Source organism: Podarcis raffonei, chromosome 5 (assembly GCF_027172205.1).
Source record: "Podarcis raffonei isolate rPodRaf1 chromosome 5, rPodRaf1.pri, whole genome shotgun sequence".
NCBI classification, from domain to species: Eukaryota; Metazoa; Chordata; class Lepidosauria; order Squamata; family Lacertidae; genus Podarcis; species Podarcis raffonei.
In genome coordinates, this window is record NC_070606.1 from 58260833 (window position 1) to 58288804 (window position 27972).

Below are 27972 nucleotides of genomic sequence, written 5' to 3' on the forward strand. Positions count from 1 at the left end.
AAGACGACAAAGCCACTTCTGTGTTTTTTAAGAAAAGCCACCTGGTGGTTTGATCGGTGAGGGTAGTGGAGCATGGAAGGATGAAGATAGGGTAGAATGGTTCTGATGGTGGATGAGAAGCAGAGGTGGGTGGGCTGGTGGTCTTGCACTTGCACACCCTTCCTCTTGTTGCTGTATAAAAACTGGGTCCAAATGCACCTTGGTTCACAATTGCCACCTTCACTCAGTGGCTTGCAAAACATTTGTGGCAGCATCTTTAAAAAAATGCCCCATAGGGAATGTATCCACCTGGGAAATGGACACTCTCTGATCCAAAATAGCAACTTCAGCTCAGGGATAAGAAGAGGATGGATCTATCCCTTTCCTTTAGCAGATCTTCCCTATTAGGCAATAGGGTTGGACATTAGGATTCCAGGCTAGAGATCCTCTGTAGGCCCTCCCCACGTGGAGTTCAGAGAAGAGGGTCTTCTTTTTTGCTGGCTTGCAACATCATGGCCATTGCAGAGCAGCTCTGAGGCTAGATGGAAACAGTGACCACCAGCTTGCTTTGCTATACGTCTCCTACTGGGACTGCTGCCTGTTTATTTCTCTATGGATTTAGCATTTGAGTTTTAATGGAAGAAAGTGTTGGGTGAATATAATAAGCCCTGTTTCCTGCACTAATGATCTTGTGGACCCTCGGACGGTTGTCTCTCCAAAAGGAGAAAAGAAAATCCACAACTCACTTGCAGACGGATGTTCAGATGTGTTAAAACAGTGCCATTGCCTAAGTGCTCAACCTGAACTAGCCAAGTGTCCAAGAAGTGTCCAGGCTGGTTTAAAGGTGCCAGCCTTACATCCTGCTATCTGAAAACCTCCACTCGAATGAGAGCTGTACAAAGTTCTATATGCCAAAAACAACTCTGACGCCTGCTCACTGCAGCAAGAAGTTTGTTGCAAAGCAACTAGTCCTGGTTGCAGCTGTCCCACTTACAGCTGCTCATGAAAGCATCTTCATGGTGGATTTTGGAAACAGAACACCTGATTCCTCTTGAGGCTGGTCCTACGATAGGTGCACCTGCGCTTCCCTGCTGCTACTCCAGAAATGGGAAGCTTGACATGTTCCCTTAAGCCCCCTGCTTGCTAAGTGGCTTCCCTTCTTACTCACCCAGCCAGTAGTTTGCTTCAGCGGTACCACTACCTTTCTGAGCAATAGGCAGCCATCATAAACAGGTCCTTTGCTGACAATGGGGACCTGCAGCCACTTCGAAGGCCTGGGCTGGCCACGTTCTTCAGGACATGTCACTTTGTCCACGGCATTACCTGGCTCTCTTCAGCACCTTCACCACAATCTCCATGGGCTCCTTGGCTTTGTTGCGATAGGCCTGGCGGATGATGTCCACAGCTCGCTGGTGGGTCACGTTCTGCAAACTCTCCCCTTCCACTGCAACCAGCTCTTGGCCTGCCTAGCAAAAAGAACCCAAAGGAGTTAGAAAGGGAGGCCCAGTATTCCAAATGTATTATATCGATGTAACTCAAGAAGAAGGACTGCAGCTCAGTGACAGAACATCTGCCTCCCATGCAGAAGGTCTCAGGTTCAACCCTGGGCATCTTCAGGTAGGGCTGGGAAAGACCCCTGTCTGAAACCTGCCAGGGAGCTCTTAGAGCAGAAGCATGGTAGGTGCAGCTACACTTCAGAGCTAGAGGCACCAAATATACACGGGAACCAAGCTGTCTTAGCTATGGTGATGCTGCACGGAACAAGCCCCTCAGCCGACCTACCTTTCTTGTGTCTCACTTGTGTAAGCAGCTCCATCTTTGCTGTGCCCCTTGGTACTCTGTATATCAGCCTTCCTTAACCATCCAGATGTTTTGGGCTACACCCGCCAGCCCCAGCTAGCCTGCTGACTGGGGCTGATGGATATTACAGTCTAAAACAGGAGCAGCCAACACGGTGTCCTCCAGATGTTGTGGAATACAACTTCCATCATCCCTGACCTTTGGCCATCTTGGTGGATGGGGATTGTAAGCCCAAACATCTAGTGAGCACCAGGCTGGGGAACACTGCACATATTCTTCAGTGCCGGTTCCTTGGATTTGATGCCCTCGGTGAGCTCCCTCCCCTGAACGAGACCTCCTTCTCACTGCAATTGTTGCTGCCCAACAACTTGCCTCTCCCATTGCCTTCAGTGGGCACCACGGCTTGCCCATTGCAAGGTGTGCAGAAGTGACTGCTCTTGCTCTTTGCACTGCTCAGGAGGTTGAAGAGTGGAGGAAAAGTAACAACAAGGAGGAGGAACAGTATGTCCAGGAGCCTCCAGAGATTGGCAGCGGGTCCCCTGTTCAGATGTGGACCTTAGCAGATGCCCAGCAATGCCACAAGAACATAAGAACAGTCTGCTGGAGCAGGCCCATCAACCTGTTCTCACAATTGCCAGGCAGGTGCCTGTAGGAAAGTGGCAAGGAGGACCAAGGGCAAGAGCACGCCCCTTCTGCAATTCCCAGCAACTTGTGTTGAACCCACAACTGCCTCCTGTTGTCTTTAAAAGCCATTCCAAGTGGTGGCCATCACAGCCTCCTGTTGGAGAGAGTCCCATAGTTCAGTTACGTGTCAAGTGACAATGCCAAGCTGGATATTGCATCCTGAGTTAGCAGAATAGCTGGATCCCTGTGTATAGCAGTAATGCAAAAGCTAAGCTGGAGAGAGGGAGAGAGAGACTCCTGTCTCTGGGCTTGGCAGGGAAGTGGTCTGGCCGCAGAGAAGGGAGCTTTGAAGAAACTGGCAAGCCTTAGGTCAACACCCTCCTCCACCACCAGCAGCTCTCCATAAATATCACAGAGGAGTGTCACCTGTGCCTCTAGCCAGCCATTGACCGTTTCTCCCCACCACAGCAACCTGGGGGACCATTAGGCTTCCCCCTCTCCAGAGCCACCTGGCAATCTGGGCCTGCCGTCCCCTCAGTGAAGAGGCCACCGAGGGGGAAATCTAATTACAGCTGCTCCCGGGGACAGATGAAAAGTTGCCTGGTGGGCGGGCCAAGGCCCACAATGGTTCTTTGTCAGCGCCCGGCCTCATTACGCAGGCCTTGTGAAATGCCGCACAGCGCCCTGAACCGTGGGGAACCCTGAATGGCACAATGGGGTGTGTATGCCTGCCGCTGGGGCCCTCGGCCTCATTATAGGACAAAGCATAATGAGCGTTTACTTGGTGGGGAGGGGGTGGATGTCTTAAAAGGGTGAAACCGCGCAGGGAGGTTGGGCTGTGGGGATGTCAGATGGGAGGCGAAACCCCTTTGCCATGGAAGGGGCAATGTAAGTGGGTGGGGTGGGGGTCAGATTCCTGGTATGGCCACCACGGCACACTCTTCTGTTTGGGAGCCAGGAGACTGGCTTGCTCAACGTGGGTTGGTGGCTCCTTAGAAAGCTTTGATCACTCTTTCGCAAACACAGGGATCAGTGTGGCTCACTTGGGATTCCCCTGCTTGTGATCTAGTGATCCCATCCCAGTCCTGTGGTGATGGACTCTGAGACATACGGTAAATACTCTGGAATAAGGTGGGTCTGTTTTGTAGAGATGCCTTGAACCCTAGTTGTGGATTATGGGAAAATCCAGTGTTGCTAGCATAACCCAGTGTGTCCTCATACTGGGACAAAAAAGTGGGATAAAGACGTCATTGATTAATGAATAAATAGATCCAGGCTTTGCCGATGAAGGTCTCCCTCCCTGGCAAAGGGATATGATATGGCACACTTGTAGGATTGTTATATTACCTTCCTGTATATGGATTTGACTGGCTGAAATCTCTCTGTCTTTCTTTTTTTTACTCTTTCCACATTAGTCCCACTTATGCACCAATCTTTTTAGATTACAATGGTTTCATCAAGATCCTACAAGCTGCAATAGATTCCTCCATGCAGTCTTTTTCAGTTGTACAGTAAAAGTGTGCTTGCATTGAAAGCAATTTATTAATTCATAGCAATAGGAACAGAGGAGTAAATTTAGTAGGTTCTATGTGTCGCAGTTCCACACAGAAGCTGCAGTCCTGTTCATCTTTGGGGATTAAGCTCCCTTACACTCGGGAAGAGTTACTTTTGAGTAAGCTTGCATAGGATTAAGGCTGCATGAACAGTGGTGCAGAGGGACAGGCTGCTTTGATGGGAGGAGGAGAGGGGAAGAACAGACTGTAGAGACAGCAAAGCGAGAGTATAGGGATTAGGGAAGGAGAGAGATTGCTGCCTGCTCTATTACAGACTCCCCTGGGTGACCTTGGCCAAATTGTTTCCCTGTTAGTATGGGGGATAGGAGGGAGGGTGCTGTCCTGCTCTGCTGGTGGTTTATTGTGCAAGCTGCACAAATCCTATTGAAAGTGCACAGAGTAAGTGTTGTTTGCTGCATCCTGCAGAAGCTGTGTATGTTGCTGTGGGCAAGCTGAGAAGAAATATATAATGGCTATGCAAAGATCAGCTACCCTAGGGACAGCCCATGTGCTGCACTCCAGATCCTGTTGACCTCACACCATCCCTAACCATTGAGCCATGGTGACTTGGGCTGATGGGAGTTATAGTCCTGTAACATGGAGAGCACACACTACATTGGCTTCCTAGACCAGACTTTCTCAACCTTGGGCCCCCAGATGTTGGACTACAACTTCCACCATCCCTGGCCACTGTCCCTGCTAGCTAGGGATGGTGGGAATTGTAGTCCAATAACAGCTGGGGACCCAAGGTTGAGATAGGCTGGCCCAGACCATCAATAACTGAGTAGTGCTTTGCTCTGGGTGTATGAGTGGGCTGATTGTAATACTCAGCTGCTAAGTAGAGAAACAAGGAAGGTTTGTGGGTGGGGGGTACCTGGCCTCTGTATGGAGCTGGTGCCGCTGAAAGCCAGCCTTGCTTTGCTGCTCTGCTTACCTCCAGTTCTCCACTCAGGGATGCTGCTCCTCCCGGAAAAATCTTTTCAATCTTCACCATTGGCTGCAATTTGGACTCTATGCCACCGGAAATACTGATCCCTGGAAAACAAAGTAGTTCTCTGTGAGCACTTGGTAGTAAGTTGGAAAAGTGGCTGAGTCAATACAATCCACTGCCAATACCATCCTCCCTGTCTGGAGAACAGGAGCACTAGGTGTGCCAACAGCCTGGAACAGCAGGTGGTGCCAGAGAGTTGCACACATGCATCACTTGCAATTCGGCAAACAATAGGCCTGCGAACTCCTTAAGCACATGGTCTTCCAATTTGGTGTCCTGACCTTGTGAGGTAGCAGGACCAAGCCAAAAGATTTTGCTGCTGGAACAAAAGACTCGTTTCTCTTTCCTCACAGCAATTGGACTTCTCCATGTGAAATATACTCAGAGTCGCAAAGTGATTTCATGCTCTTTATTCAGCTCATAGTGGTGAGGAGGAATGAATGTCCCCTCAAAGTATCTGCTTTATATACATTATTTACACAATGGGCTGCACATGATTGGCTAATTCCGGAATTCTACTGTAAGCCAATCAGGTTCTGGATTCACTTCTATCTGGAGCATGATTGGGTGGTTCCTGCCAACCAATCATACTGCTGCATTGTTCTAGGACCAATCAGACTGCTGCATTCTGAATCCTATTGTTCTAGGACCAATCAGACTGCTGCAGTTTGGATCCTATTCAACTCAGTACATAACACCCCTCACTGTTAAAAGTGGCATAATAGTGCTTTAAAGGTATGGTGTGATGAGACCTAATTCTAAACGGGTGTTCACCACCTTGTTTACCAGTCCTCCAAAGCAGGGTAGTCCTGCTGAAAAACCAGAGAGGTTTCTGAACTTTCCCTTGTCATCCTTGGGCAGGAGAAGGAGAGGTCCTTCAGCCTTCCAGATGTTACTGAACTACAGCTCCTGTCCTCCTTCACCATTGGCCACACTGGCTGGGGCTGATGGGAGTTGAGTCCAATCTCCCTTCTCCTGTTCTAGGGAAATGGGAAGTACAATCCAAGCCAATACAGGGGAACACAAGCAACCTGGGCGGCAAACCATTGCAATGCTCCTCCCAGACTGAAGGAAGTCTGTAGCTGCTATCGACTTTGCTGGAGGTGACAGGAAGGGCTATCCATATGTGACCCCCTCCCTTTGATACCTTCCAATGAATTGAAGCCTGAAATCTCAGATCTATTCCTTTCGGTAGTCTGAGATTCCTCACCTCGTAATAGTCAGAGTTGAGAGCTGTTTCCTTAGCTGTACGCAAATCACCCAGGAGGAAGGGCTGGGACCTTTGCTTCCATTTCCAGGGCTGTCAGCGGTGCCTTTAACTTACCCAGAGACTGTTTGCTCTTGGACAGGTTGACCGTCAGCAGCTCATATTCCTCCTCCAGGACATCACTGGGGCCATTTTGGAGCAGGCCCTCTTGGTCAGCGGCCGGGGCGTCCTTGAAGAGCTGCTTCAGCTGGGGCCTACCTCTTCGGGGCCTGTTGACCGCAGAGTACAGGGTGTCCTTGGCAGGCTGGACTTCCCCATGTGGCCCCCAGACTGTGGCTTTCCCATGGCTTGACTTGGGCGTGCGAGGCCTCCCTCGGCCAGGCCGCTCGTCCCCTTGCTGTTGGGGTTGCCCCGCCTCTTCCCGAGGGGGTGGTGCTCGCGTGGGGCTCGCTGACATTTTCGCGGGCTTGCTTAGGAACCAGTGGGGCTGCCCACCGCCCCCAGCAGTTGAGGCCGAGATGCTGTGGGAGGCATAGGCATCCACTGGCACGTCGGGAAGAGGGGTATAGCCTCGGGGGTGAGTCCGTCTAGGGCTGGATGAGAGCTGCAGGCCTTTCATCCTATCCTTCAGCGCTGCTGCTGCTGCTGCTGCTTCCTCCGCCTCCCCTCCTTTCTCCTCACTGGTCACTGGCTTCAGGAGGAAGCTGCCCCGGAAATCTGAAACCAGAGTCACAGGATGTGACCATCACCCGAGCAGCCCTGTCCTAGCAATCCTCAGAAAAAGGGAAAGCAACTTGGTGAGATGGGTCTAGTATCTGAATGCCTGAAGTGAACGTGGAAGGAACCGTAGCTCCATGGGAGAGCATTTTCTCTGCATGCCGGTCTCAGGTTCAGTCCCTGGCTAGGAATGTTCCCTGCCTGACATCCTTGAGAACTGCTTCCAGTCAATAACAAGCTGTTTCTACACTTATGGTCTGGGTTTTAGGCAGTTTCCTCTGTCTGTAACTTGTGGAAAGGACTGGAAATGTGTGGTTGAAGTTGGCTAATACTTCCCAGTTCCTTGGTTGCACTGGTACTTCCATGCAGATAAGGATTTTTGAAATAGCAACCAACTTCAACCTTGTTCAAAACATAACATTTTGAGTTAATGTCGCCATACTGAATACAAAAGAAATGGTTAATTGTCTCGACTGCGCTTCCTCAGCTGAGATTTTTTGGAGGTGTGTGTGTGTGTGTGTGTGTGTGTGTGTGTGTGTGTGTGTGTTAGGAGGAATCACAAATATGGCCCTTCCCAATGGTTACCACAATACCTATGTGCCATTCTTGGTTCCTAGGTAAGGAGCTGGCTTAAAGCACGTCAGTCCAATGGTCCCCCTCTTTTCAGAGCACCATCTCTCCCTATGAGCAGAGGCTCACAGAAGATTTTCACCAGCCCTGCTCTCTGAGTTAACTGAACCAGAGGTGCCAGATATTTGGGCCCGACACCCTCCTTTGCCAAACACACCCCAGATTTTGCAGAAACCCCAACGCTGCAACTGGAACATCTCTTGCAAATGAAATGAAATGCACACATTCATGGCATCTGTATTATAACTCACTCCCAAACTCAAAGTCTTTCCCCCCACGCACGGTGTGTGTGTGACCCCAAGGATGAAGGCTGGGGACTCACCAGGCACTGGGGTGATGAGATGTCTCTTGGGAGGTGTTTCTTGCTGTGCTGGGCGGAGAGCAGGTGACCTCACTGTGAAGAGGGAAAGGTGGACAAATTGAGCTTCATTTTCTTTTGCACAGTGATCTTGGCTGGCATCATGGCCAGCCCTTCTTCCTGGCTACTTTCCCCTCAGAGGTTACCGGTAATTTCTAGAGAAAAAGGAGCTTCCGGGGCTTCGGAAGTCAGGCCTTCTTCTTCTATAGAAGGCTTATTCGCCCTACTCCCAGGAGAGTATTATGTATGTATACATACATACACAAGGCTAAGCTCACACTCTGTGATGAAGGAGGATGTGCTATGTACATGTTCAGAAACTCCCTCGTACTTTGCATTAAGGATGAGGCCTTCCAGATATTGCTGGACTCCACGTTCCATCAGCCTCAGCCACCATGGCCAAGGATCTGGGATCTTGGGAGTTGGAGCCCAGCCCCATCTTGGAGGACCACATGTCTCCCTTCCCTGCTTTACACAACTCCAGGCTCAGTTGCTGGCACTCAGGATAGGTTGAAGGCACAACTGGCAGTGGAGACTGGCAAGCCAAGGGACTGGCTGGGGCCCCTAGATAGTCAATGGGTCCACTGCCACTTTTCTCACATTGCACAGGGCAATTGCTAGTTGCATGAATGGCACTACATTCATTTTGCCCATGGGTGTAGCCAAGGAGGGCAGGGGGGCAGCTGCCCCCCTAAATCAAGTAGATCAATAAAAATACTTAACTAAGCTTCTGCCCCCTAACATGAAGCCTGCCCCTCCCCCCAACATAAATCCTGGCTTCACCCATGATTTTGTCTCTTGGTGCCAAGAAGAACTGAGCAGAAAAATCAACAGTCATTTGGAATAAATATTCAGATGGTTTGCAAGAAATGTTGATTCAGCTGAGCTCTCCCCAAATCACCCCATTTGCTTTCTTTTCAGGACAAATAAATAGACTGAAATAATCCTTTCCTCGTGGCAACCCTTTTAAATAGGAATGTTTTCCACCAACTGCTTCTAGCATCCATAAAATGAAAGAGAGCTTTGAGAAGCCCCCCCCCCAAATCCATCACCCTCCCCCAATATAAAAGTAGGTGGGGGAGGGAAAGTGTCGCCCTCCTTCTTCCACCTGCGATCCTTGCTGGTTCCTTCCCCACCTGTTCTGCTCTTCAGGGCATCATAGGCTTCGAGCTCCACCGGCACAACCATACTGTCAAAACGGCCCAGATCCGTGGGGGTGATCACATTCCTGTAAAAAAAAAAAGTGGGAGAGAAGACTCGTGGGTGTCTGGTGGCTCAACTCTCTGCTCATGCAATGCAGCTGTTTTGGGGGAAGAACATGGCAAATAACCAAAGAGTACCGGAAGGAAGCAATGGTCACCCTGGGCAAGGCTGGGGTGATGTGCACTTCCCTCCTCTGCTCCCTCTCCCCACCCTCTGAGTTCAGTGGTGCAGTTCACCCTCCCACAGTTTATTGCTTCCTGTTCCTACCTGATATCTCTGAGGAGAAGCAACTTTTCGGGCCGGTCGAGAATCGCCAGGAGTGGCCTCACCAGATCTTCCACTCCACTTTCTTGGATGTACTGTGTGTTGGGGGGAAAGTAACCATCAGCAGAGATCAAATGGGAGCCCCATCTTGCTATTCAGTTTGAAGCAGCAACAGATCCCCTGATCCGCGTTACTACTCTTTGTTGCTCAGTTGATGGGTGGGGAGTTTAATCCTGCTTTCCGTAAGGAACTCTCTCCCAGGATAAGCAGGATTGAACTGCCTGGGCATCAACGGATGGCTGGGGGGTTCAATCTGGCTTTCTGTTGGGATCTTCAGCTGTACCAGATGTGAAGCAGGTGTTCATTTGGGGAAAATGGGGAGGCCTGGCAGGCCAAAACTGGGCCACAGACCCAAGGTGGTTCCCCCTCCCTGACCCAAAGTTGGACTCCTATCCCTCATCAATTGTTTGGTCCTGGCTTCAGGTGGGCAATGTGTGGCCCCAGCAGCAATCACTTCAGATTTCAAGAGTCAGGCTGGGAGGGGGGCAGAGAACAAGGCATGTCAGAGATACAGTGTGGTGCTGGTGTTACAGAAAGAGTGCAAGAAAATGGGTAGCCACCCCACATTGGGCTCTGCTTCTGCCCATTGCTGGTTTCAGCGCTGCCCACTGTTTGTAAGTGGCCCCCAACAGATTACTCCCAAGGGAGTGTGACCCTTGACAGGAAAATCTAAGAGAATACAGACAGTGGACCTATCTGCAGACTAAGCATTTTAATCAGAATGCTAAAACATTTTAATAAAGCATTTTAAGGTCGCAGTCCTAGACACACAAGAATGTAACACACACACGCACCATGATCACAATTCAATATGCAAAGGGCTGAATTGCATGCTTGGAGGTGGAAGTCTTTATTAGTTTATAGGATTCCTGATAAGCGATAAGTAATCCTGCCCTTAGCGGTCTTAGCAAAAAGAAACCCGTTTCAGGGTGGCTGCTGCATCAGGCTATCAAGCAATCCTCTCCCTGCCCTAGTTTCATTTGTCCCTCTCTGCACGAAGATTAGTGCCCCCCTCTCTTCCTTGGGCTTCCCAGAAGCAATCTTGGGAATGAGTTTCAACAATGTGCTAGCTCAGAGCTCCCTCTAGTGGCACATCAAAGGTCAACAGGAATGGTGAGAAGTGGGAGGGACCAAACTGGTGAGGGCAAACATTCCATGCCCTGCAAGTGTCCCAGAAAAACCAGGACATCACATTTTTTCTCACAAGAGGACACTGGCCTTTTTGGGTGCTGTGACCTCACGCAATTACGCACAGCAACCTCCCCCATCTTGCATGGCACCCATGCCCAAAAAGCACTGGGTTTTTTTGGGGGGGGGGGATTGCAGTACAAAATGGTGCAAGATCAAAGCACCAAAAATGGCTGCTGTCCTCTGGTGAAAAAAAATGGGAAGATGGCATCCCGTTTTTTGCCTTTGATACATTGGAGGGTATGTAAGACCTTCAAAGCTGCAGTGAAGGTTGGATTGCCAGACATGCCAATGCCTGCTTTGCCCTACCAGATTTTCACCTGCACAGAATAGGCTCCAAATAAAAGCAAGCAAACCAACTGTGGCCACAAACACTCTTACTCCACTTTAAGAGTCGTGTCTCTCTCCCTCCCCCCCAAAAAGTCCTGGGAACTCGAGTTTGTTAAGGGAGCTAAGAACTGTTTGAAAATTTTCAACACATCACAAATCTCAGGATTCTTTGGTGGGGAAGCCATGACACTTAAAGCAAAATGAGAGGCTCTTAGTTAAATGAATGCAAAGCCTGCCAAACCATGTGCCAGAGTGAGACAAAACGCAAGAGCCTCATGTTGGACCATCCTGTTAATCGTCCTGTTTGGCACAGTAGTCACCAGCCTGGTGCTTCTGGGAAGCCTGTCAACAACAGGACAAATGGGATGCTTTAAAGCACAGCCTTATGGAAGAGAGGTACAAACGTAACTGAAGGCAGAGTGAGGCAACTATAGCTCATAAGTTGTTGCAAGACATTTCACAATCAAGGGAGAGATCGGCCCATTCAGGCACCATGGCACACATGGCAGCTGTCCTCCATCCTTACCCGGGTGCAGTGTCTCAGCACAGCTGCCACTTCATCCTCCATCAGCAGCTTCCTGGCCATGTCTTCAATAAGCAGCAGGTGGCTCTCGGTGACTTTGCTGCGCTCCATGCCATTGTACTGGGGAGAGGAGCCCAAGGAGGGGAAAAAGCGGCCTTTTTCTGGGAGGGGCACCACAGAAAGTCAGTGCAAAAACATAATCCGGGAACAACAAAGCATGAGGCCATTAGCCACCTGGAACCACAAGCCTGAAATGTACGCATGCACTTGAAATCTTATGTCTGTGAGTAACTACTGGCATTGCACATGCAAGTTATTCTGTAATCACAAGCACCCCAGTGTAGATGAAGATGGTCAGGGTGCTGGATTTGGATGTGGGATGTTCAGGTGTTGTACATTCACAGCTGAGAAAGGAAAGGTGTGAAGAAGTGGCAATTGATATCAACACAAAAACACACACACACGGGTTTCCAAAGGCATGCTCACGCGAAGCTACATGCTTGTTGGCCAAGGCACAGCATGCCTTCCTGCTCAGTTACCCCGTCTCAGAGTGCGGGTGACAATCTTCTGTACGACGCTAACTGCAGGCAAGAGGGTGAGATGGGAAGAAAGAGCAAAGACAAATAGTTTGGAATCTGTAGTGGAGAAGGGCAAATTGGAGGGAAGCGGGGGTCATTTTGGACTGGTCTCTGCTCTGTCTGATGAAAAGGGAGGAAAGGAAAACTACTGCCATTCTGCCTTTTGGAGAAGTGTTGTTTTTCACCATTTGTGCAAGTCTGACAGATAATGCTGTCTCTACCACCTACTGGCTCCTACAGATTGTTTTATGTGTGTGTTCTTCAACCAGTCACGGTGGAATAATTGTGCATTAGTGATGGGTTTATACCGGGCCATCCACACATCTTTCTGCTTTCTTAGTTGTCCTGCGATGTTTCCCCAATGTTAGTGCATTCTTACTATATAGAGGGGCACATCTGCGTCTAGTGCAACACAAGTGAAATGATCCCCCCCCCGCTCCAAACATTTGTAGTGTGAAAAGTTACAGGATTTCAGCAGCGAGTTACAGAATGTGCACTGACTGCACAAAGCAGTATGCACGCCTTGGACCTTTGCAAGTGCAGCAAAAGCAGAAGGGTGTATGACTGCCCCAATAGCATCACGAGCACAAATAATCACAGAAAAGATGCCTGAAGAAGACCATATTCCCTCATGGTCAAACCTTCCAGGGCCCACATACCAGTGGTGGGTGTGGCCAAAATGTATTACTGCACTTCAAAGGACCCAGCCCAGCCAGGTAAAATAACTAGACAAGAGCATGGAGCAGGGCCTGAGCAGAGTTTCTGAGGACCAGAGAGAGCGAGATCTGGAGAAGGGGCCACATTTGGCTCCTGGCCCTGAGGCTCCTCCCCCCTGACATAGGGAGGCAGGCCAGTATACAGTACAATTCTCTGTGCCACATTTCCCCATGTTTCCCAGAGACTTTTCCTGACACTTCCAGTTTAGTGATGAAATGCTGAAGCAAGGGTTATGACAACTTGTTCTGCCAAATGTGACCTCCAGAGGATTAATGTGCCTCACAAACAGACTCTGGCCACCTTCCTGCCTGTAGACAGACTCCTGCTCTAGCTGCTTCACATCAAAGCATCAGCATTTGGCAAATGCACTTCCGTTGTGCTCCCTTGTTGCTCGGGGCAAGAACCTCCCAACCAGTAGAAAGGATGAAAGGCCAAATGGAAAAGCCCTTAGCACAGAATGGAAGATGCTGTTTCTCAGTGCTCTACTAAATGAACCAACAGGCCAGTCTACGTCCACCTGGTAAAATGGGCCCCTAATCTTGGCTAGGCCAGATTCGGGGCCTTCTCTTTTGGTCATGGTTTGCGGAGAGAAATGGACAGCCAAGAAAGGAACAGAAATTCTCCAGCTCAGCTGTTGATATAAATAGGAATGGTGATTGGTTCCGCTGCCTGCTGGCTGGCAATCACATTCAGGCTGTGTACACACTATAAGCTTTAAAGCACATTCAAAACACACTCTTGCCCTTTCTGAGCATTGTAGTTTGTTAAGGGTCATTGGGAATTTTAACTCTGTGAGGGGAAATGCTCACACACTTGACAATCTATTATTCTCCCTGCTTCTGTCCCTGCCCAATAAAGGGGGAAAGCCTTGTAGTGAAAGGTTTGTTTCTCCCCACCAAAAATCTCAGTGGACCTTGCTGCCATGCACAAGTTTACAATCAAGCAGGACCAGAGTACTGTGTTCTCTGGAGGATGCTAGAAACAGGACATCTTTTTGTTACCTTTCTCGCCATCAGACCGCGCTGGGGATTTGGACCGCCTCGGTGTCTCTGGTGACCCAGCTGCTGAGCTTGGCTTCCCTGTCCGGGTGCTTTTAAAGAACAGGTTCATGAGGGTTTTGGAGCGCTGGAGCGTGGGCTTCTTCTCTGAGGAGACCAGCTTCTCTTTCTTCCTCTGGCGTTTCTCCTCTGGGGCAAGAATCCAAAAAGTCATACCTGAAGATCATAGGCGTGGGATAACCCAAAATATGATCCTTCCCCACTCCAGCTCCATTGACAGTGTATTGTGGCTACCATTTTAAGAAGGAGAAGAAAAGGTATCTGATTATGTAACTTTCTGACTCTGCCTGTTAAATGGGGGCCAGAAACCTTCTGCATGATGAAACAAAATGCACAGACCAGTGTCTTTCAGATGTGCCATGGGATTTTCTCCCCTCTGCCTACATAATAAAGACCAGGACTGTTTAGCAATAAGGTACATTTTCAGAACTCCCTGGTAGAGAAGAGGTCAAGCAGATAACTGTGGATAGGCTGCAAGCTGGACATGAGTGCAATAGCACTCTGCTCACCTGCGATTTCCAGCAGCTGATATTCAGAGGTGTAATGTCTCTGACACAACCATGGCTAGTAGCCATTGATAGACTTATCTTCCATGAATTTGTCTGATCCTCTTCTCTTTGCCTTATCCCTCTCTCCTTCTTCCTCCATAAAATTATTTTCTGGGTCCACGTTTAATATTTGACATCAAAATAATGTTGCATTAATGTAGAATGAAAGGGGGGGAGGGAAATGTAAACCCTCCTGATTTAAACTACATTATTGCCATTATTGCTATGATGATAACAGCAGCAGCAATCTCAATTCTCTCAGTATTTATGTAGTCAAAACAGAAAGGTACCCCCATCACCCCAGCAGCCCAATAAAGACTGAGCATGCTCAGTGTGCGTGGAATGCTCCCTGGGGGGAAATGGGACATGGGGAGGGTGACTGGAATGTTGCAGCTTCCATGAACCATGGTAAGAATGGTAAGAATAACGGTCCCATGGCACCTACCATAAATGGTCAGATAGCTCTGCGATCTCTTGATGGGCTGTCGTGGACGGCTGAGTGCCAGAAGGAGGGCAGTTTTAGGGGAGGGGTCTGTTGTCTCTCTGCTGGCAAAGGGCCGGTGCTTCTTCAAGCGGAAGGACTCTTTGAGGCTCTCGGTGCGGATGGCGGTGTCTTTCAGGATCTTTAAGGGCTCCACAACCCGTCGGGTCTCCATCACCAGACTCCCTGAATAGGAGGCCCCGTCCGACAGCGGATCAGTCTGCATGGCGGTCTCTGCTCTCTCCAAGGTGTGTCTCTGGACTGGCAGTTCAGCAGAGATGCCAACATCCACCATGCCACTTTGTGCTGCTGAGCTGGGGATTGGGGCCATGAACAGGCCATTCATGGAGCTGAAGGGGGTCCCTGAGGAGTAGGATGATGCAGAGGAGCTGGATTCCGAGGTCTGGGACAGCTCCTGCAACTGGCCATTGGTCACTGTGTGGAGACAGAGAGAGAAATGAGCATTATAGGAGTATTTCCTTTTTTGACAATCCATGTTCGTACAATAAATGCACAGAAGCTACCCATTATTGCACACAGGCCAAATGACTTGCATTGCTTTTGTTGTGGGAATATTGCCTTTCCACAGCAAGGAATGTGCTACAACTTTGTATCTGCGGAAAAACAACAACCCCAATTGTTGTGCCAGATAGTTCAAGCACTGCTATTATTATTGCTGTGTGGAATGAGATTATGAGTGTGCCATGGATACTCACCTGATACTGAGTTAGATGTACAGTGGTACCTTGGTTCTCAAATGCCTTGGTACTCAAACAACTTGGAGCCCAAACACTGCAAACCCGGGAGTAAGTGTTCTGGTTTGTGAACTGTTTTCGGAAGCCAAACATGCTCTGTTTTGAGCGTTATGCTTCCGTTTGGAGTGCCACACTTCCGTTTTGAGTGTTACGCTGAGGTCTGTCTATTTTTGCTATTTATTTTGCGTTTTTGTTTTTGTGGCTCTTTTTTGTTTTTGTGACTGTGTGGAACCCAGTTCAGCTACTGATTGATCGATTGTGTGACTGCAGTACATTGTTTATTGCTTTCATTTTATGGATCAGTGGTCTCATTAGACAGTAAAATTCATGTTAAACTGCTGTTTTAGGAGTTGTTTTTAAAAGTCTGGAATGGATTAATCCATTTTGCATTACTTTATGGGAAAGCACACCTTGGTTTTGGAACGCTTTAGTTTTGGAACGGACTTCTGGAATGGATCAAGTTTGAGAACCAAGGTACCACTGTACCAATGTCCTGACTCACTATTAGGCAGCTTCCTATGCTCCTCTGAACTGCTGTTTTCTTTCTTTGTGCAACAGACTCATAGATCTATGCTTTTACAAGCATGTCCTTAAGGGTGAAAATGCCAACTGGGAGGAGAGAATTTGAGCTCCATCAACAATGGTCTGTGCAACACAGCACCCACTCCTGGGCTATTCTTTCTGCATGTTTTGTCTTTTGATGACACTGCATTCTTTGCAAACATCCCAAACACAAGGGTGAGGGAGGAAGGAGGGTTGTTTTCTGAAATGCAAGGAGGGAAAGCAATTTGCTTGCAGGATGCCCTGGCACTCCTTACTCATCCTTAGCAAAGCAACATCCAGCATATTAATGTAGACAGAAAATGTGCATTTGTGTCTTACATCTGTTGAGCCAGCAATACTCAGCCACCATTTCCTTGTATGCAGGGAACCTCCCCGTCTCCTAGATGGAAAGCACAGAAGAGAGACACAACACGTCATGGGATCATTTGCTGCCTGCCCAGCACCGAGCGGTGTCTTCAGAGGCTAACCCGATCCCAGGCGGAGAGACACTTTGATAAATAATGCATCCCCCACTGCCAGGTCCCTTCCCAGCTGAAACTGAATCTGCTAAGTCTCAAGAGTCTGGGTCCCACAGCGTCTTGGGGAGGGAGTTGCTGGGCGTCACAGAAGCCAGCAAGAAAGAGAATTCAGTGCTGCTGCTTTGGCAAGCAACTTCTTAGAGGGCATGGTCTCTTTTTTGGGACACTTTTAGCAGAAATGGAGGGCTTCTGCTTTCCACCTCTAGCAGCTACCACTTCCTAAGGGCTCATCAACACTTTCGCTTCACCCGTATTTTTTACTTTCTTTCCACTTGACCGGTATTTTGATTGTGTTTTATACCAGTTAATTCGCCCTGATTCAAGAGCTTTCTTCTTTGTTTTGTAGCCATGTCTTGTAAGAATCTCACCCACTGAATCAGATCTCATTAGATGTGCGGAAAATCCGAAGAGAGATTTTGCTTAACTGAGCTTCAGTTCAGTGGGTAAGATCAGATTTTTGCTAGGAACAACGAGAAAAGCTCTCAAACCCTGGGGAATTAATTGGTACACTATATGATCAAAAATAAGGGTCAAGCAAAAGTGTGGATCAGCCCTTTATCAAAATAGTAGTCTTTGCTCCCTGGCCCTTTGTAGCCTGCTTATTTATAAAGTGCCATTTTCCTAGGCCAGGGTGCCACGCTCTCTGCTAAGCCATAGAAATGATGTATCCTATGTCTGGCTAGCTAGAGAAAGAGATTACACCTGTAGGAAGCTGACTATGGGAGCTGGTGAGAACTCTGACAGCATCCAGCAATCAGGATATTGATGCCTCGTCTCATGGCCCTAACCTCTCACAGTAATGGGACCACTGGGTCATCCTCCCATAGAGTAGCACCCCTTCCTATCCCAATCTTGGCTCGGCACTTGGCAAGGCACAGGCCTCACCTTGATGGTCAGCATGATGTGGGTCTGCCCCTTTAGCACTTCCACTGCCTTGCTATGGCTGATGTCGTCAAACTTGACTCCGTTGGCTGCAAGGACTTGGTCGCCGACCTTGACCCCATGAAGCTCAGCAAGCCCGCCAGGATCCACTCTGGGAACGATACGACATGAGGATGATTATTCTTGAATGGGAAGAGTGAGGCTTGGGGCAGGTATACAAGGCATTCCAAGTCAAGTGAACAGGACAAGGGGAACTAGAATGTGTTCTTGGCCAACAGTGAGGGGAAGCTGTCAGAGGGTTGGGCCTATTGACCCTTTGGGTCTTTCCAGCTCTCCAGTCCCAGGATTCTATGACAATAAGGGTGGTAACAACTCTGCTTCCTCCTAGCACAACTGGAAGGCAGGTCCCTCTAAGGCACTTTCCCTCATGGCTCTCAAAGGAGATTGAGGTGTTAAGAATGGATTCTGAAAACAGAAGAGCCTTTTTTACCTTCTCTTTAGATTATGGTTACCAGATTTTTTTCAATGAATCCGGGGACACTTTTTTTTTTTGGAAGCTGAGTAGCAACAGGGAGTCAGTAGTGGGGATGGTGAGGCAAAAGACCCTGGGCCCAAGCACACATGCATATTGTATAAAGGTGCAAAGCCCTTCTTTCTCACCCTGAGAAACATAAATGTGCAGAGTTTTTATAAAACTGGGCAATGGCTGCCCACCCGTGGCTCCCCAGCCTCCCCCGATCTGTCAAAACAAAAGGGGAAGGGGGCGGGAGATCGGGGGAGTCATGGGTGTGCGATGCACCATTGCCCAGTTTTTAAAAAAAGTCTGCACATTTAGGCTTCACAGGGTGCGAAAGAAGGGCTTTGCACCTTGCCCGGCAGAGAAACTGCGCGCCTTGCGCCGCTCCTGTGCAATAATAATAATAATAATAATAATAATAATAATAATAATAATAATTTATTATTTATACCCCGCCCATCTGGCTGAGTTTCCCCAGCCACTCTGGGCGGCTCCCAATCAGTGTTAAAAACAGTACAGCGTTACATATTAAAAACTTCCCTGAACAGGGCTGCCTTAAGATGCCTTCTGAATGTCAAGTAATTATTTATCTCTTTGACATCTGATGGGAGGGCATTCCACAGGGCGGGCGCCACTACCGAGAAGGCCCTCTGTCTGGTTCCCTGTAGCCTCACTTCTCGCAATGAGGGAACCGCCAGAAGGCCCTCGGCGCTGGATCTCAGTGTCCGGGCTGAACGATGGGGGTGGAGACGCTCCTTCAGGTATACAGGACCGAGGCCGTTTAGGGCTTTAAAGGTCAGCACCAACACTTTGAATCGTGCTCGGAAACGTACTGGGAGCCAATGCAGATCTCTCAGAACTGGTGTTATGTGGTCCCGGCGGCCACTCCCAGTCACCAGTCTAGCTGCCGCATTCTGGATTAATTGCAGTTTCCGGGTCACCTTCAAAGGTAGCCCCACGTAGAGCGCGTTGCAGTAGTCCAAGCGTGACTATTGCTAACAGGCTGGCTCCGGGCTGCTGAGGCTGCCACGTTTCCTGGGGACAAATTTGCAAATCTGGGGACATTAAGGGACGGAATTTGTCCGGGGAAAGATTTGCAAATCTGGGGATTAGATTGGAGGTAACAGCCAGGATGTGAGCGATTCCTTCCAGTAAATTCACCAATGTCTCAGTAAATTATTGAAATGACCCAGCTTTTAAACTAATTGTGGAAGATAGGCATAAGCCCTGTAAACGTATTCAGAGCTGAAGATTATTTGTCCCCAGTTCATAGAAAGCCATAAATCAAATCTAATGATGTGGTCATGCTACAGAAGGTGACATCAGCTGTGGCTTCTCTGAGGCTGCATGCATTTGGGACTGAACAAACTTGATTTAAAAAGTCTAAATACAAGAGGCAAGAGGGCTGCTACAGTCGCATACAAATGCTACACAGACACAAGATAATACTACAGACATAAGATACGGCCATTTTACTCTAGATTAATTAACCTGAAAGAAGGATCTATATTTGGTATCAAATTCAAATAAGATTGAATAACCATTACAGTCACAGCCCTGTACCAAAAGAGTGGGGGGGGGGGAATCTACCTTTTTCTCATGATATAACTAACCCAATTTTACACTTAAAAGGTGGATCAAGGGTGTTAAAGAGCACCTATTAAACAGATCCATTAAGTTCAATAAGATTTACACCCAAGTAAACGTGCATAATTAAGGTTCAAGCTAGCTCTGGTAGTTTATTCTGTGGCTTGCAGAGTGAGCAAGGATAGCAAGCAAAACAAGTTCTACAATGCACCACTGTATTTCTACAAAGAATCGTATCGTATCATTATGGCTGGAGCTTCTTAATACAAATGGTTCCTAAGTATTATGCAGGGATAGTAAACCTAATCTTAGGCAGCATTCAGACCATCCATTTAAAGATGTCTTCTTCCAAAGAATCCTGGACATTGTAGATTGTTCAGGGTACTGGGAGTTGTAGCTCAGTTAGGAATAAATTACAGTTCTCAGGATTCTTTGGGGTAAGCAACGTGCTTTAAATGTATGGTGTGTACTCAGGCAAGGTGGTATCAAGATTCCAAAAGAGTTAAAAGCGGCAAGCTCCAGTATGAAACAGCTCTTTAGTGCTCAATCAGAACAAAGGCAATTCAGGATTTTTCTCTGGGTTGATGTTTGCTCTGACTGAGCACTAAAGAGTGGGTTTTCCCTGAGAACTGAGTGGCGTGAGCAGAAAACCGCTCAGACTCATGCTTTCAAGTGGAAGTATGGACAAGCCTCAAGACTTACTTGGAGACGTAGATACCAAGGCCATACTCTTTCCCCCCACGGATGTTGAAACCCAAGCAGTAGTCATCAGAGGTGGTATACAGGTGAATGATCCGTCGCCTTCCAATCTCAGAGCTTGTGTCTGATGGAGTTGAGCCACTCCTCTCCACAATCAGGCGCTTGTTCACCACATCAACCCTGTGGCGAGATAAAGAATTCACCCAGGATTCTGGACTCTGGGAGTTCAACACAGGCCTTTCCCCATGAACAGCTGAAATATTTTGAATGGAACTTGGGAAATCAATAAGCCCATAGGTGGCGGGCAGAACGTAACCAGAATTGCAATCTGGATGCTGAACAACCGTAACTGAGACTTAGGAATAGACCCAAGGAACAGGATGATTTATTTATTTATTGTACACAGGGAGGGTTCGCTCTTCTTCCACCTACCCCAGCTACCACGCTGAGAAAAATGGCTCTCCCCATTTGGCAATTAGGCTTAGAGGAAAGCTTCCATGGATGCAGATGGGAGCTTTTCCCTCTTAGGGATAATTGCCATGTGGGAGGAGTGGGGCTGAGCAAGGGGGGGCAGAGAGAGAGAGAGAGAGAGAGAGAGAGAGAGAGAGAGAGAGAGAAGAAGAAGAAGAGTTTGGGTTTGATATCCTGCCTTTCACTCCCTTTAAGGATTCTCAAAGCGGCTAACATTCTCCTTTCCCTTCCTCCCCCCACAACAAACACTGTGAGGTGTGTGGGGCTGACAGACTTCAGAGAAGTGTGACTGGCCCAAGGTCACCCAGCAGCTGCATGTGGAGGAGCAGAGACGCGAACCCACCACTCTTAACCACTATGTGTCCAAGTGTGAGACAGAAAGAGAATGAAAGCAATGTGGGGTGGCTCCAGCCATACTAACATATGGCCACCTCTGGAACATAGCTTTATTTGAATCAGGGCTTATTAGGGCTGACACCCAACACACCAAAACATGTCTCCAGAACATGCTTTTAACAGAGGCTTTGAGCATGTCCACTCCCCTCCTCTGCTTTACGCAACTACATCCCACCCATATATTTTCCATAAGTGTGTGTCTGACTAACAAGCAGGCTTGAGCCTGGGCATTTCTGGTTTCAGAAGAGAACCTCTCCATGCTGGATCTGGGGATGATGTATTGTATTTTGGGAAACTATTTTTGCTATTTTTAAAGAAAAATAGGTGCCAGAACTCAACATTAACACCTCCCTCGTTCTCTTAGAATTGCTATGGGACCCACCTGAGAGGTGCCGGAATTGAGTTTGAGTGAGTTCCTGCCGAAAAAAAGCCCTGCTTATATCCCACCCTTCAGAGCAGCTGACGTAATAGAGCAAGTATCAGTATCAAACTTTATTTCAGTCACAGACCGGCATAAGATAAAACATATGGATAAACAGAACACATAAGACTTAAAACAGGTAAGGAATAAAAGCTAGTAGTTAAAAGGTGGTTATATCATACATAACTTAAAAAGATAGAAACAAGGACAAAAGCGGTTAAAAGCGACTATAAAGGAGGGAGTGTGAAGAAGCACAGGTCTTGTATTTTGGGCCTAGTTTGTGGCACAATAATATGATAATCACCAACAAGTATAACCTAAAACAAAAGCAGTGAGAAAGCCCACCCTCCCACTATAAACCAGATTAGAAGAGTGTGCCAAAGCTTGCACAAAAGCTTGGCACCAGCCAAACCTCCCTGGGAAAACATTTCCAAAATCACAGGGGCTACCACTAAGAAGGATTTGAAAACCTGTGCAGATGTGTCAATCATTAGCAGACCAGTTGCACACTTTGAGGAATGATTTCAAAAGAGCTGAGGGCATATTAGAAGATACCTTGCCTGAAATTAACTACAAAGTAGCCCAGTCCTGCAAGCAAATCAGGAAAAAACAAGCAAATGCACCAGCGCATCAGAAACAGCATCTGAATCTTAGAGACAAATTTCACATATCTACTTACTGTGATATAACTGATACACCTGAAGCTAATATGAAGAGAAGTGAAATGTATGTGAAGAAGTATCAAGTGGATTTAATTTTCTAAATAATAGACTTATCTGATGTACTATATTTACAAGATTCCCAAAAGCTAGTTGACTCATACCCTCAGGACTTAAATGTGAATCTTTTGTGGGCAACTACAGCAGTTCTACTGTTATATGTCACAAAGTTTAATGAAACAGAAAACATGAAATTCAGTCGTGGATCTTTCACAGTAATGAAAGACGGAATACAATATGTACTACCAACTGTACGGGTTATGAATGCTGTGAATAATGCTTTTTCCTCATCTGAAATGAATAAAAAAGAGAGAAAAAATAGGTATTGATTCCCTTTACTGCTTATGAAAGCGAATGTGCTTCATCAAGTCAGTTTTGATGAATTTATCCAGAGTTTTGCAATCAGAAAACTTAGAAAGAAGCTATTTTAATTTCAACATGTCTTGTGTCATTTCCAGAAATAACATGCCGTTTTACAGTTTAGCATTGTTTGATTTTGAATTGCATAAGGGGCACCAAAATCTTTTCAGTGCTTAGGGGCTCTAAAGGCTTTAATCCAGCCCTGCTGCTTACAGAGTCCCATGCATGCCCCCTTGATCCTCTTCTGTTTCCCTCTTTCACATTAGCAGATGATTTCCCAGCCCTCTGCTCATCACTATTCATTTCCTATCTACATATTATGCACAAAGCCCGTGTCCAGCCTCATTTCCCCATGTGTTTTAATGGCCTGTTTATTCATCCCAATTTGCCTACAGGGAGCTTTGGCGATGTCACCTAAAAGCAGGAGTTAGCCCACATTTTCCAGTGCATTTCCCTGGTACTTTCCTTAATACAAAAACTCTGATCTTTTGAGGTAAGCTTGCCATACGTGAGGAAAATTCCTGACACGTCCTGGTTTTCAGGTGTAAAAAAGGCATCGGGGGGGGGGGGGGGAGATTTTACCGAATCGGCAAAATGTCAGGCAAAACCTAGATGTATGGCAATGTGATGGAAAAAGCAGTGGAAACAGCTCCAAAAGCTTAAAATCACTATTTCCCCCCAAATTAGTTTGGTGGTTTCCTTAAAAAGCTCTACAATTTTGGGGGCTTCCTAAAAAAAGTTTGCGGATGTCATGAATTATACTTTTAAAATATGGCAACCCTGTTTTGAGGGATCATTGCATGACATCCTAGTCAACTACAGCTGGCTACACAACACACCTTTAAAACGCATTCAGAGCACCTTGCCCTCCCTGCAAGAATTCTGAGAGCTGTAGTTTGCTAAGGGTGCTGGGAATGCTAGCTCTGTGAGGGGTAGGCCACAGTTCCCAGGATTCTTTGGTGAAGGTGGCGTGCTTTGAACGTGCTTTAAAAGGTATGGTGTAAACACAACCCAAGCAGTACAACTGTATGTGATTGAACCCCACCTGGAAACAGCAGTAGTCTGGAAGCGCCCTAAGTCAGAGGGGAGCATTTAGCCCAGTAACCCCAGGTCACCTTGACCCGTCCCTCTCCTGCGCCCTGGTCAGAGTTCATCCCGATAGCATCTCCTTGCTTCTCACGAAACCCGATCGCACCTTCTCTGCTCCGCTGAGCCCAGCACACTTGCCTCGGCCCTTACAAACAACACATTGTGATTTTTGGTTACCCAAGGGCCTGCTGACAATAGGGTGTCACCATAGCAGGCAGTTCCGCTTACCATGTGGTCTTTTCTTTGGAGAACTTTATCCCTGGCACTTTGCCCATGCGTCTCACGACCATCCGCAGCCGGTTGTTCCCCGTCAGGACTTTGACTGCGCTTCCCATTGTAATGTTCTCCAAGCTCACACTATTCACCTCTGTGATTTTATCTCCAACACACAGCCCAGCCTGTTCTGTTGGTATTAAATACAGGTAATTCAACTTGGGCTAAGGATTAGAGAGGGTTTCTCTTTCCTGGTTTTCTTTTGTTTTAAATATTTTTTTACAGTATTACTAAAATGACAAACTATAAAAGTATATAGCACACACATTTTAGAGTAAGGCAGGGTTTCTCAAACTTTCTACTCCCAGCTAAAACAGCTGAATACTGAGGCCTACCTCAGTCATAAGATGGTGGTTCAGGAAGCAGAGTTTGGAACAAACAGCTGGCATTTACTGACATCATTTCCCACTGATATCCAATCTATCTTTGGAAATGGTTAAACTCTGCCACAGCGTTGTTCTTGTGGCAAGGAGTTCAATAGGTCAGTTTTCCTCAGGCTAAGTACATAATTTGTCATGAAGACTTTGTGAAGGGCCTCCTCATTTCAGGCAGGATTTGCTGATTGAGGGGCTCCAAGTGGAAAAAACTTTTAAAAATATTTTCCCCTCCGCATTCCCACATGACCCTAAAAGTATTTTTACCCATCTTCTGTAATTTCTTCTCTCACTCTCCTTTCACACTCAACTTCTACCTAATTTCTGCCCCTCTCCCACAACTACAAGTTTCTTTCATCTCTCCTCCTTAAACATTTGTTTCTTTCTCCTGTAAAAGCTTTTCTCTCTTATCCCCTTCATTTATATTCCCAGTTTATTTATATAACAACAGCAGCCTTTTACTTTATAATTTCCTTCTTTGGCCCTTTCCCCTCAGAGGAGGGAGAGGACCATGTACACCACATTGAGTTCCCTGGGGGAAAGGTGGGCTAAAAATGTAATAAATGATAATAATAATAGCCTTGATAGCATATTTTCTCTCTCTGTTTAAAATACTTATTCTTCACTGGAGCTCTAAAGACCTGTATGCATGGCTCTTATAGAATCTGACATTTTGTGATGTCATGGAATTCTATACTGATGTGCTTCCAGAACTACTTAGCAACATGACACATAAACATTGTCTCAAATAAATTACTTTGCTTGGGTTTTGCTGCAACCTCCAGACATGGGTTAGGTCCTGAAGAAGAACTGGTCAGCACTGGAAGACCACTTGCTGGCAAAGATTTAAGTCTAGGTGATTCTGCCAGTGTTGCAGGGACTAGAATGAAGTTCTGATTTTATGGATAGAACATCCGAGCAGCTTGTTGTCTCTTTTTAAGGCTGGGAGGATTGGAGAGATTTTGCTTACCTGCACTGCTGCCCTCCTCCACCTTGCTGACGAAGATACCCAGGCCATGCTCCGAGCCTCCACGCACACTGAAGCCCAGCTTCCCATCTGTGCTTTTTTCCACCGTAATGGCATTGATGGCATCACTCTCATCACTGTTAGCTGTCATGGGGATACAGCATGATATAATTATGAAATGGCACCACTAAGGACACTCACTGCGCTGGAATGACCAGCAAAAGGAGCTACCCGTGATCCTCTACCCTAAACACTGGGAAAGTGATAGTAGAAAGAATTGCAAGAGAAATATGCCACACCTCCCTACGCTCTGCATTTTAGCCTCTCTTCCCCATCATTGTGGGTCCACCAGACCCAGAAATGACATCTGGGCAGGCTAGAGGGCATGCCATGAAATCCCTGACAGTTTACTTCCTAGGGAGACATGGGAGCGTTTGTCAAAGTGTATCTCCTCTGTCAATGCACACATGGATGTCCTGTCTAATATAAATGATTACAATACACACAACACAAACCTAGAACTGCAACAAGCATCTCCCCCTCCTCTTCTCCTATCTGGCAGCAATATTGTAAATGCCTTCACACCCTGGGAACATGGCCAGCTCCAGAAGAGTCCCAACTAGAACTGCTTTTTTATGTGGATGTGATTTTATACTATTTTATTTTGCTCTCAGCTTTTCAATTTTGTAATTGGTGTTTTTATCTTGACACTGGCTATTGACCGTAATAAAATGACTGCAACATGTTAATAGGAGCCGTGGGAGTGGCTTTGTTCAGGGCAAGGTCAAATGAGGAGACAGATCAGTCTATTGGAGGGGGTTGGGGTTGGGGTGGCAGGAGCCTTTTCTCCTCTAAATCTCTAGATTTTGACCTCTATATATCAAGGAGCCTGTAAAATGTTCTATATGACACCTATATGTTTTGCTACCTGGGGCAAATAGAAGAATGGGGGAGGGCAGCCCCAGAGAAAGTGTTAAGCTCTATCTCCATCATGGCCCTGATCCAAATTAGCTCTTCCTCACCCTATGATCCCTATGGTTGCAATTCACAACTAAAATCAGGCGCATGCAGAGCTTGTCTGAGGCCTGATGGAGGAGTCTTGTTAGAATGAAGTTATAGATCCTGAACAGTGTAAGTCTGGCAGGCGTGGTGGCACTCCTCATTTGGCTGGCCTAGCCCTCTGAGGCCTGGAACAGGTATACCCAGCTGTAACTCACCCTCTCTGCTCGAGCCTGTTTAAAATGCACCCTGTTTAAAAAGGATCCACAGTTCTGCTCATGGACTTCTCATACCGTGTCTTCTTTGGTCCTCAATCAGAAAGTGGCAGCAGAGTAGAAAGTCCCGTTTTGCTGAGGCTCAGCATTGTGGGAAGCTGCCTGAATCAATTTTATCTCTCTCCCTCAATGTAGAGGCTAATTTAGGGGAGCACGGCTAGTTCAGTTGCACTGGGTGCGGAGCCTTGGCTTGCCATAGGGGCCACTGCAACTATAATGTAGTATGGAAGGCAAGATGCACGGGGTGCTGAATTTTGAGACCCCAAGGTCTGCCACTGCTCCATGTCCTCTTACCTCTGCCCCTAACACCTCATTTCTTTGCACCAAATAATTGCCGAAAACAACCCATCCTATATAACATGAGGTAACATTTACTTCCTGGAATTATGCATATTACAAATGCATGTTTCTAATTACTGTGATACTTCCTAATCACATAATTGGTTTATTTACTAATACTGGAATGTATATAAAATTGCAGGGCAATGGGGTGTGCGTGCTAATTGGCTCTCTTGGGTCACAGCAACTTCCTCATAAATCTGCAACTGATCTTGCAAGGAAAGGAACAAACAGCACCATTTGGCTATGGCTCTACTCCTTTGCAAAAGGATGACACCAGCTCTCTCCATCCAGCCAGGATCTGGCTTGGCTATGTAGGTAGAAATGACGTCCTTTGCACACTCCCACCTCCCACCTTCACCCCCAGCGGTACCTTCAAGGGGTGTATTGATGAGGATAACTCTTCCCATGGGGGACGAGGTGCGGTAGTCCCGAAGGTTCCCATTCAGGAGCCGGTTCTGCCTGCTCAGCAGGAGGCGATTGGCAGTGCTGATGTCACTGCTGGAGCCCCGGGAGTGAGTCGGGTAAATGATTTCGCTCTGGAATGAATCAGGAGTGTATGCCATGGCAGGACAGGGTGCTGGTTATGCACAGAAGGACTCTCGCTGTTGGGTCTCTTGATGGGTTGGAGAAGCACACTGCGCTTGGGCCTGATTCCTTCAGGAAAGTTGGGCGAGTTTGTTACATTTTGGCCCCTTAGGTTGCTTCCCACCAGCGGAAACCGTTGCTGGACATGTTTCCATCAATCATAGTATTACCTCTCGTAGACTCATTTTGTTGTTGTCGATGGTGATGTTACCACTGAGGATTGTCCTTTGGAAAATTCACCTATTTTTAAAATGCAGGATCCAATGAAAACATCTTGCCTCTCATGGGTTTAGATTCATGCTCTTTCTCTGTCTTCCAGACATGTATTCTGTAATAATAGTAGTAGTGGTGGTAGTAGTAGTAGTAATAA

The 27972-nt window shown here is 47.3% G+C and overlaps 1 protein-coding gene across 1 annotated transcript; it reads right to left on the minus strand.

The window, feature by feature from the left end:
• Window positions 1-420: 420 nt before the first annotated feature.
• Window positions 421-27886, minus strand: PDZD7 (PDZ domain containing 7). The gene is made up of 16 exons (XM_053387430.1): window positions 27388-27886; window positions 25405-25545; window positions 24016-24190; window positions 20335-20511; window positions 17532-17679; window positions 16447-16507; window positions 14774-15244; window positions 13724-13909; window positions 11967-12062; window positions 11431-11588; window positions 9330-9421; window positions 8996-9087; window positions 7824-7895; window positions 6272-6871; window positions 4891-4991; window positions 421-1445 (listed from the first exon to the last, which is right to left on the minus strand). The coding sequence occupies exons 1-16, from the start codon at window positions 27578-27580 to the stop codon at window positions 1299-1301; spliced, it is 2910 nt and encodes a 969-aa protein (XP_053243405.1). The 5' UTR covers window positions 27581-27886; the 3' UTR covers window positions 421-1298.
• Between the last annotated feature and the right edge of the window lie 86 nt (window positions 27887-27972).

Excerpts from the sequence above, each read along its gene's own strand:
- PDZD7 (XM_053387430.1), bottom strand. The coding sequence starts at position 27,580 with ATGGCATACACTCCTGATTCATTCCAGAGCGAAATCATTTACCCGACT. Across the intron at positions 25,546-27,387 it reads CATCAATACACCCCTTGAAG|CTAACAGTGATGAGAGTGAT; the intron begins GTACCGCTGGGG and ends TCCCCATGACAG. Across the intron at positions 6,872-7,823 it reads TCTCATCACCCCAGTGCCTG|ATTTCCGGGGCAGCTTCCTC; the intron begins GTGAGTCCCCAG and ends CTCTGGTTTCAG.